Below are 11,191 nucleotides of genomic sequence, written 5' to 3'. Positions count from 1 at the left end.
ATAATTTTCTACAATAACTACTATTATTGGAGGAAGGGCGCCAGAGGACAAAACAAATAAAGCTAAAATGTAAACTGATTATCATGGGCAGCTGAAAAAATCCTACTCATTTAGTGACAAAATTTTCTCACTACTGCAGCCTTCAATAATGACTGCTAGGTATTCGGTTTAGAATTTAAAAAGACATCAAAATCTATATCTAGATATAATATAAAGCTAGGCATAGACAAAGTGATGTGGCACCTCTCTATGGCCTCCATTGGTATTTATCTTTTTTCTCAATTTTTTAACCTTTTTCTCTTCAATCTCTATTTTACAAAATAAAATAAAATATTAAAGTTTCATCCCCCACATAAAATGAAGACTCACTCATCATTTAGTAGCATTATCTGTCATTACTTCCCTTATAATTATTGTAATTACATTGTATTATATATATATATATATATATATTTAAGTAGGTATGTGACACCTCTCTTAGGCCACTATTGCTATTTATCTTTTTTGATCAATTTTTTGATCTTTTTCTTTTGTATTTACTCCAAATATTTGTTGAAAAATAAAATCACTTTATCAATAAATCCGTAACTGTGTACATTCATTGCTCAATTAAAAGGGAAATGCATTTAAGATTATTAACTCTCTTATTACTTATGGTGAATATGCTCCTGATAAAACCCACGTTCTTCCCCAATTAAGTCTCATTACTTCCTAAAATATAACGTTAGTAAAGTAGCAAGCCAATATATACACATCCCTGTTACTACAAATTTTGATTTATGAGAAAAAGGCAACAAAAGAGAGCAACAAAAAGAGAGTGAGTGTGCATTAAGGTTTTGATGGGTAGGAGGTATTTGGTAGATCAGATTGCTATTGTTGCAGTGTTGCACTCAGGTTTTCTGCAAGGGCAATAATAGAAGGAGTCATGTTACGTTGTTGCATCTTATAATCTTCTTCAACTGTAAAAGGAGTTATAGAGTCATTATCTAAAAGGCACAAGTGGCTATGTTTGGCTGTTGATACATATATTTGCTTATCATTCTGCAAAGGAACCAGATGATATATTTTATTTAACTGCAAGAAAAGTGTGTAAGCAAAATGATTTAATCACTTGACCTTTGTATTATGCTTTTTAGGTGTTTTGTATTGTTTCCTCATGAAATACCCAAAGTTGGATGCTATTACTTTAGGACTGGTTGTTACAAATAGTTTATTTTTGTTATTTCCAACAAAATAGCATCACCTTTCAAAGTAAAGTAGGATATACATCAATGATGACGGTTCCAGATGCTATGATGTTTTATATCACAACGAATTATTGTTAATGTTGATACATGTTCTTTTAAATCTTATGTTCATGATAGGTGGTGACATTCCCTTTTATTTCAAATTAGATGGTAGTTCTACCTGAATTATAAATAAAGTTGTTTGATTACACTTTTTAATATTCAACATTAAAAAAATGAATATTAGATTGTGGATTCAACAAATAAAAAAAAATCATGACCGCGTGAAGCGCAGATATATTCACTAGTATCATAGTATATCGGATACACAATTGCATGCATTGTATGTATTGTATTCGCTATTTCATGGGCAGTGGAGCATTAAAATAGGACTGATGAGCTTATTATTCACTCACCCTTTATGTAATTTAAATGCTATTATTCAATTGGATCTTTAATTAGGATATCATGCAATGCAGAAAATTCTTTTATGGTCCTGAACGTATAATTCAGGCTTCATGCAATTATAATATTATTACCATCCAATATTTATTATGTTACATTTTTTATGTTTTATTACATTTAATTTAAACCAAGGGCAAAATGGTAATCTAACTTTGAAGATAGGAGCTTCCCACTTTTAGTACAATTAATATGATATGGTGATCTAAAATGAGAAGTGAGATTCATATAGTTGACCCCTATTTGCTCGAGACTGAGGCGTAGTTATTGTTGTTGGTTATGTCAAGACCATGTGGAATTGCGCTGAGCACAGATAAATGCTGAATCAATTTAGCGGCCTATCACTAGCCTTTGTAAGCTACTCTCTCGCTTTCATTTGTTGAATGGTTTAATAAGCTGGTAACTTTTGACGTACATATTCTTTTCTAGTTGTTAAGACTCAGTTAAGTTTCTCGGTGTTGATGGTGGTTATTTTTTTCCCCCACACTTGTATCTGACTATTTTACTCTAAATGCTTTTGTCGATTTTATGATATAATATTGTTTCCAATTACTCAGCTCAAATTTTTGTTGCTTGTCAAAAAAAATGTTATGCTTATACTTCGAGAGGTGCTAAAAGAGTGATTGAAATATATATTGACGTTTGTATTGTTGGAAAGTAGGATATAGGAATTTTAGTTGTACTATAGATGTAAAAACTAATTTCTTGAAAATTATTTATATCACCATTTTGAGTAGGGCTGGGCGTTCAGTCGGTTCGGTTCGGTTTCCTAAATTCGGTTCGGCTTTTTGGTTTTTGATCCGAAACCAAACCGAAATAACTTCGGTTCAGTTCGGTTTTTGCAATTTCAATTCGGTTTAGATATGGAAACTTTCCCATAGCCACAAGTAGGCGTTTGGACAATTTCAAGCAATTTTTAACAAACATAAGCTAAAATTAGAGCGATGTTTTCTAAGCTCAGAGGAAATAGGAAACTGTAACAGTACTGGTACATCTCAATAGGAGCAAAGCCGTCACATATAGAGAGACCAGAAAGAGACATACAATATATATATATATATATATATATTTCAAGAAAAAAGTGGCTTGTTAAAATTTGGTTTTTCGGTTTAACCGAATTTAATTTTGCATAAACCGAAAACCGAACCGAATTGTTGAAATCATATAAATTTAAACCGAACCGAACCGAAGCTGTTGATTAGAGCTAAGACAAAATCATTGGCCTATCTAATTTTTTTTTGCTTCGGTAGATATTAGATAGGGCTTCACTAATTGGGTTGGATATTTTATTTTGGGATTGGGATTTGTGCCTCTTTAGTTTATTATTTATGGGCAAAGCCCCAATATATATTTGCCTCTTTAGTTTATTATTTATGGGAAAAACCCCAATATATATATATATATATATATATATATATATATATATATATATGTTTCAAGAAAAAAGTGGCTTGTTAAAATTCGGTTTTTCGGTTTAACCAAATTTAATTTTGCATAAACCGAAAATCGAACCGAATTGTTGAAATCTTATAAATTTAAACCAAACCGAACCGAAGTTAATTTCGGTTTATTCGGTCCAGTTCGATCGGTTTTTTCGGTTTGAACCGAAATATGCCCAGCCCTAATTTTGAGGGTGACTCCTCATGATAGCTCTTTTGAACGTCATTTCAGTCTCCTGAGCGAGTTGAAACTCCATGATTGTTTGTTCGAGTTTGAATTGCATATTTCTAATTCAGGGTTTTCTCGTAGAGTTTGAATCGTGTGAGTTCTAACTCTAGGAACATTTCCCAGAGTTCAAACTTTTACCAATTCAAAATCAAGGAAAGAATCACGATCTAAGTGTGAAAAGTTGCTAGAGTTTCAAACTTCGTGAACTATTCATGGAGTTCGAACTAATAAATGTTCAAACTTCAATAGTCGTTCTTTGAGTTTTTCGTATTTTAGTTAAGGATATGTTTATCCAAATACTTGTTCGTGTCAAAAGAGGGGAATGATCGGAGATGAAATTAGGAGAAGAAGTGAGAGAGCCCCATTGTTTCGATACACACCTGATCCTAAAAGGCTTTCAACGGGCAACCTGCTAAGGATTTCGGGCAGGAAGCAATCAAGCAAATAGTCCGAAAATGTCGCAGAATCTTTTCTAGTTTCTATGGAGAAAACAACAAAGCTCTAGCTATTTCGGGAAGGAAGATGAGCAATATGGACACACATTATTGAGTACAAGAAAGAAAAAAGCTACAACCGTTCTTCATCTTTCTGGGTATAACATGACAAATAACACAAAGAAGTTGAAATGAATTATGGAGTACTGAACAAGAAGAACAAATCATCTTTTTCGTTATCCATTTCATTTGGTCAAACGAAAGAAATCTAAATTCTACTAAAATAGTTTTTTTTTTTTTTTTGGGGGGGAAAAACACCTTCTATTGGCTCGTCAATAGGTATAACTCTAAGTTGTCATAACTTATTTCGATAAGCAGTTTTATCGAAACAAACTTTTAGAAAAGCATTTTTGGAGAAAAGCAATTTGTGTTTTAACTTTGGTCAATCTTAGTGCTTTAAATGTCAAATTGTGAAAAAGGACAAGTATCATGGCTCGTTTTAGAAGTAGGGCTGTTTACATAGAGAAAATATTTAATGTGAAAACCAAAAAAATAAAAAGAGTTTGTATTTAATTGAATTATTAAATATGCGTTAAATTAATTTGGGATAGTTTTATAAATATAATTTATGATAAAGATACTACTTCTAGGAAGAAGTAGAAATTTGTAGTTTCTTCTTAACAACAAAAAATTGTTTCTACTGCTCGTCAAAAGCATTTTCTTTTATCTGGAAAAAAAAAAGAGATTTTGAGGAAAAAAATGCTTTTAATCTTCAAGAAGGTTGCCATAACAGGTTATAACTCACGATTTTTTCCTAATTATTAGTAGAAAAGGTGTTCTTGAAGTGCTTCTAACCTTCAAGAAGGTTGCCAAAACAGACTATAACTCGTAATACTTTCCAAATTATTTAGTAGAAAAAAGTGACAAATTGTCGAAGTGCATTCAACCTTTAAGAAGCTTGCCAAAACAGGCTATAACTGGTAATTTTTGCTAGCCAAACACATCAAACTAATTATTTACAACTGTTATGAAAAAAGACCTAACCCAATCTATCCAACCCGCCCCATACACTCCAACATGTCTCTTTGTCGTATCATCTTCAGCTGGTTTTAGACGAACGCCGACGCTATCACTAAACGGTAAATCACCACCTAAAACTCCAACAGAACTCGATCAAAATAAGGAGTAATAAGCAGAGAGAGAGAGTGAGAGTTTTTTGGAGCCAATAAGCGGATGGACGATCATTTTGAAACAAATTCAATAGTATAAAATGGTTTTAACCCTTCTTCAAAATAACTATTGATCTAACATTTTTTCTCGAGGATCAATACCCTAGAATTATTATGGATAATCTTAGGTGTCAGCGAATGTGAACGCATAATTGTAACTGTTTTGCTTATACTTTTTAAATTTCTACATTAGTGGCACACATCTATAAGTAGAAGATAACCTCTTAATATCTTCTTTATTAGTCACTCAATGGTGTTATGGCATCCGAACTTCATATAATTTTACATTTAAATACAACCATGCCTATATCCAATTATTAAGCAATACAAGTCAAAATATGGTCTGAAGGGTTTTCATAGTATCCCAATTGGTTGGCATTCTCAACTTCCGGTGGGAGTTTGATTCTCTACCTTATCATCTCCTTAAGCGTCCTTGATCGTATTAGTCTTGTTAGAATCCAATGTTTGGAAAAAGAATTCAATAGGCATTCTAATATTTGTTTTCTTAGAAAAATAAGAGATAGGCTAGAGTAATGGACCTACCCCTCCTTCCATTTGAGCATAAATTTGTTTGCCGAGTATAAAAATTAAATTGAGTTGAGCATTTGCAGAGTTAAGAAATTTTTCTTTTTGAGCGGTCTTTTTTATATTCTTTATAAATAATTTGATTTATGAATTACTGTGATTTTTAATACTATTTAAGTAACTTCTTAATATGTAAATTTTATTTGAAATTTCTTGAAGATTTAATATACGTCCGAATTCACATAAAAAATTAAATAATTTGACCTTTATACTCTGAATTGTCTCACATAAAATAAAACTGAGGTAGTAGTAATAACTTTTTAAATTGGTGGCTAATATTTGACTTTCAAAGTAGTTACTACTACTATTTGCCCTTCTTTTTTTTTTTCTTTTTCTGAGTTCCCGATGTCAAAGAAAATACGTGTTGTCTTTTTTGTTCAGTACTCCATCGGTATAAACTATTTCTCTCAGTTCTCAAAAAGTAGAAGAACTGGGAGCTTTTCCTTCAGAAATAGCTAGGGTTTGTGTCTTCTACATAGGATGTCGGACTATTTGCCTGATAGCGTTCTGCATGAAATCTTTTGCAGGCTGCCTGTAGAAAGCATTTTACGATTCAGGTGTGTATCGAATCAATGGTGTTCTCTCATTTCTTCTCAAGATTTCATCTCCACTCACTTATCTCACTCCCTATCGATCACTTCTAATGCCACTCCCCTAATCCTCCTTCGTCACTTCTCCTTGGAATCCAGGAACCAAGAACACTACTCAGTCTACTTTGACCCTTCAAAAACCGAAAATCTGACCCTTGTTAAAGAACTCAAGTTTCCCTTCAAGACTAGGTCTGGGCACCACTTTAGAGTTGTGGGTTTCTGTAATGGTCTGTTTTGCCTTTCTGATGATATCGTGGAAGAAACATATACAATCATTCTCTGGAACCCCGCTATTCGCAGAAGTATCACCCTCCCTAACCCTCATGTTCAGTTTGGTTCATACAGCCCTCACATCTGCCTTGGATTTGGGTTTGATCAGAAAACCCATGATCATAAAGTGGTGAGGATAGCCTATTTGCATGACAATCATGGTGCTAATACAGTACTGCCTCCTAAAGTTGAGGTCTACAGTTTAAGCACTGGTTTGTGGAAAACAGTTAACTCAAAGGACATTCATTGTAAAATTATTGAGCGTTTCTATACTAGTGCCTATTTAAGTGGGGCTATTCATTGGATTTCCTATACTGAGAATGAAGGTGGGGAATTCACTAATAGCCTGTTGGTTTTTGATCTGAGTGAAGAGAAATTTAGTGAAATAGGTTTGCCACGAGAGCTAATTCATGTTTCTCCTACAGATTTGTCTGTAAGTTTGTGTGGGGGTCAAATTTCTATGATTTGGTTCGAAACATGCTGGGATTGTGATGAATCGTGGGATCGCTGTGCTGTTTGGGTTATGAACCAATATGGTGAATTGGAGTCATGGACTAAGAAGTTTGTACTGGTTCTGGAGGGAGGGATTTCACAAGCTATTGGGTTTAGGGGAAATGGGGAATCTCTGGTGATGGAGTATAATGGAGATCTTTTATCATATAATCCCGAGAGCATGGAATGGAAGGATCTTGATATCTATGGTGAGCGTTATTCATTCTTCTTGAGCAAATACATTGAGAGTCTAGTGTTGCTTGATGGAAGCAGTGGGGCTACAACTGATCCTTCTGATGCTGAAGTTGTATGCTGAAGTGGCAACTGAGACGATGTTACAGAATTGGGATAAACTTCGGATTAGAGGATGCACCAATTGGGAGAGGAAAAGACAGTGAGTTGAGAAGAAGTTTGTTGTGCTGTTAGCTGGACCTTGTTCTTTGTAGTGTCAAATACCAATAATAACCAGAAGCATCTATGAATTGTTTTGCCCAACTCTCTCTCATTTAGCTTTCCAAATTTTCTTTGATGTTGTTGTTGAAGTCCCTTTTCAGAAGAAAGCAGTCTTTTCTATTAGCAGCCTTATACTTTGATGTCCAATGTGTTGTATTTATGAAAGCTTATTGTGCTGTATAATTTGTGAGAATTTAACCATTTCATCAACTTATAGAGTGGCCATTTCATCCTGGCCATGTTGACATTGTTAGTTTGCTAGTAGTGAATGTAATCTGTTTCAGTATGCATTTCATTTGCAATCCTGGAATTGTTCATTATACTGTTCCATTTCTGCCTTTTCAAGTATTGCTTTGTTGCAAAGTTACTCCTAGTTTATCATATTAAGTATGAGTTCCTTTTACTGTCAGAAATTTCTTTCCTTATACATTTTTGGCACTTGTTTTGAGACCATATTGGTTTTACTCATCTAAACGAAAAGATCATTGATCACTAGTTTGAGGTTTTATGCAGAGCGGTATGCCATACTCATTCAAATTGAATAGTCCAGCTACAGGCTTCGACCGAAAATCTGATCCAGTGGACTTTCCCATGAACAACAGCTTGTGAATAAAAGTACTTCACCGCGCAACTCTCTCGAATAAAGCCATCAAATTGCTTCCAAATTCCAAGACTAACTGCCAAAGTTTCAATTTTAGGTGGCACCGCATATGCACCTCAACTTTAAACATAGGTCATCTTCACAACCTTGTAATCTTTGCTTTTCATATCAAAGCCAAAACCAAACACAAACAAATATGTTCCTGTGCGATCCCGATTAAGAGGATGCATTGGGAGGCAGAGGCATCTGTTAATTGCAGGGTGCCATAATACTAAAACATGTGCATATCCAAATAAATTATCAGACAAACAGAGGATGCTCTTGCAAGAATCCGGAATCCTAAAATAATGACTCATTGTGTCATTGAAACTGGATCTTATTTGTTTGTCGGTGTCAACACAGAATGATACATTTCTAGATCGGACAGAATAATATTCCTTCTTTTGAGGTTTTGAGAAGTATTTAACAATTGTATTTGTTGGGTTTTTGAGAGAATCGTTTGTTGAGTATAGCTGAATGAATTCAGGGCTTGAGATTAAAGAGTTCCATGACTTTCATACACACTTGAATATGAGAAGAGATTTGGATGGGAGCCTTGAGAGGATTTGTTCCATATATGGACCATCAAAATGTGATCTGTGATTTCACAACTCTAACACAAAAACTTATTGCGTAATCAAAATTCTTCACAAAATGATTCATCAACCAAGAGAGATTTAGATATCGCGATTATCAAACTTAATGAGACCATGCAAATTAGTAGAAAACACCCTAATGAAATAACAAATTTTCTATTTCTGTGTATGTTTGCATCGAGGTAGTAAATGCACACGGAACCTTGTCTTATCTCTGCGATAAAATTCACTGTATCTTGCCAAACATGTTTTGTGTTGACAGATCCAATCTTAGAGAGAACTAGTAGTTACTTGTTACACTGACATTGCCCTATAACCATATTTAGATGTTTGATGTCAAGGCGAATTCCAGTTTAGCAACATCTACACCTCTTGGACTGGGAGGGTGAAATTTGAAAGGGGTTTGATTGAAGAATTTAATGAGCAGTTCATGGCTGTGGTCAAATTCATATGAAGCTTCAAGCTGGATTTACCATCTCTGAACCACTGGAAACATGTCTCAGGAAGCTATTGGTGTAGACTTTTCTCGATATTTTGGTGGTTATGTCAAGGCCATGTGGAAGTGCCCTGAGCATGGGACAAATGCTGAAGTAATGTAGCCGCCTGTTACATGCAAACAGAGTGAGTCGATTTTGTAACCCTTTACAAAAAGAAATTTGGCTTTATGGTTTTTTTTTTTTTGAAAGAGAATATATTGAAATCAGATTCTTACATGTGGTTTGAAATTGAAGAACGATACGGACGTCGGCGGAAAAGTAGCAGTAACGTCATGGTGCGCAAAATGGCTTCCAATCAATATTCAGTTTCTCAGGCAACCCATGTCGCTGAATCCTCCCTCGGTATATTCTTTAGTCAGTTCTCTTCATGTGGTGTTAGTACCAGCTTGTAGTTTGGAGTGCTTAGTTCTGACTTGGGTCCCAGGGAACTGTTGTCTGTTGGCACTGTAATGTGTCTGGAAAACTATTGCTAACAATGCTTTAGTGTTGCACTAATTAATTGTTTTCGCTGGAACAGAGGAAATTTTGAGCTTTTTGCTGTATAGTAACAGTTACCACTACAGAAGCTATTCAAAATATGCTAACTCTAAGTAAATCTTTGTTGTCACTTCAAAAAAAGGAACCTTTTGTCATCTTTCTTTCAAATTGGTTACCCTATCATTGCACCTGAGGATGTGATGTAGCGGTCAATGAAGTGAATGGAGAACCGAGACCTCAAGTTGAAATTATAGTAATGAAAAAATTCCACGTGAACTTTTCCTATAAGCCTTGTGGGACAAAGTTACTTAGTACCTGTGCTTGTGGGAGGTAGCAGGTACTTGAGGTCCCCGCAAGTTGACCCAGACACCACGAAAAAAAGTGGTTATCCGATCATCTTGGGATTTTAGGTGTATTATGACACGCTGTATTCTCGTATTCCTAATTCTGGTGTCATTTTCTGAAGCTGATATGGTAAATTGTATTCTTCAATAATTGCTGGTTTGTCTCATTAATGTTATAGTAGCCAGATCGTTGATGCTTCCACGTATGCATAATTGACTGACCTATCTGTTTGCATCTTGATGATGTGAACTGAAAGTTTACTGATATGTTTGGTGTTACCTGGATTAATGGATTGCTTTTAAAGAGTCTCCAGAAACTTAATGATCTGCTCCATCCTGCTTTGCTGATGTGCATTTTCTTTGTATCAGCTGGAGACCTGGCATAGAGAAGTTTGACCTATTTAGTTTTTACTGTGTTGAGTTATTCTTGAAAAGACATCGTTGAAACCAGAAAAATGTCCTCTCTTCAATTAGATCTGTGAGAGCAAGAGAAGAAGCACGACATGGTGGGAGGAAAACAACACCTTCTGGTCACCTACTGACATATCTTCACCTACTAGCCCATAATTTCTTCTTGCTATTATTGGAATGCCATTAAAGGAAAGTTATCTTCTTTATTAAAACTCAAATATCTCCTAATAAATATAAGATGTGGATTTACCCTTTCATGTCTTTCTTCCCTTTTATGGTTTTGCCTTGCCTAAGTAATTTACTTTTCAAATAAGGAAGTAAAAGTAGTGCAACTATAAGATGCTAGATTATGAAACAATAAGGAAATGCTACCAATTAGTTCTTTATGAGTTTCATATATCATGTTTGTCCAATCTTTTTATGCTTAAAATGTTAATAAGATAAAGCGAATAAGGCCTATTTTTGTCTTTGTTTTTAGCTATTGTGGTAGTTTTGACCTTTGTACCTTTCAAAATTCTAATTGCACTTAAAACTTTGCTGTTCTGAAATAAGTGAATTTAGTAGTTGTATCGACGGAGCTAACAAAATTAATCTTTAGCGACCTATTGCCTTTTCTAACCCTTGGCCTGCTTCCGTTGCTAAGTTTCCAATACAGTTATATTGAAAATCTGCCACACTTTTTAACCTTGACCCTACTTAGTAGTTCTTTCCAATTTGCTTCTGGTTTTTACGCTCTCATGCTTCACTTTTTTGCTACATCTTAACTGAATCTAATCTCTCTTGTGCGACCTTAAAGACTGCTGTATGTGATCTCGTT

At 34.6% G+C, this 11,191-nt stretch overlaps 1 protein-coding gene across 1 annotated transcript; it reads left to right on the top strand.

The window, feature by feature from the left end:
* Positions 1 to 6,084: 6,084 nt before the first annotated feature.
* Positions 6,085 to 10,349, top strand: LOC132619430 (F-box/kelch-repeat protein At3g23880-like). Its single transcript, XM_060334339.1, has 3 exons — positions 6,085 to 7,263; positions 9,149 to 9,235; positions 10,221 to 10,349. Exons 1-3 carry the CDS (start codon positions 6,085 to 6,087, stop codon positions 10,347 to 10,349), a joined length of 1,395 nt encoding a protein of 464 aa, XP_060190322.1.
* The last annotated feature ends 842 nt before the right edge of the window (positions 10,350 to 11,191 follow it).

Source organism: Lycium barbarum, chromosome 11 (assembly GCF_019175385.1).
Source record: "Lycium barbarum isolate Lr01 chromosome 11, ASM1917538v2, whole genome shotgun sequence".
In the NCBI taxonomy this organism is placed as follows: Eukaryota; Viridiplantae; Streptophyta; class Magnoliopsida; order Solanales; family Solanaceae; genus Lycium; species Lycium barbarum.
The sequence above is the reverse complement of the archived record's forward strand: the minus strand, read 5'-3'. Positions and strand labels throughout refer to the sequence as shown.

Excerpts from the sequence above, each read along its gene's own strand:
- LOC132619430 (XM_060334339.1), top strand. The coding sequence starts at position 6,085 with ATGTCGGACTATTTGCCTGATAGCGTTCTGCATGAAATCTTTTGCAGG. Across the intron at positions 7,264-9,148 it reads ATCCTTCTGATGCTGAAGTT|GAAGCTATTGGTGTAGACTT; the intron begins GTATGCTGAAGT and ends AACATGTCTCAG. Across the intron at positions 9,236-10,220 it reads AGCATGGGACAAATGCTGAA|TTTACTGATATGTTTGGTGT; the intron begins GTAATGTAGCCG and ends GTGAACTGAAAG.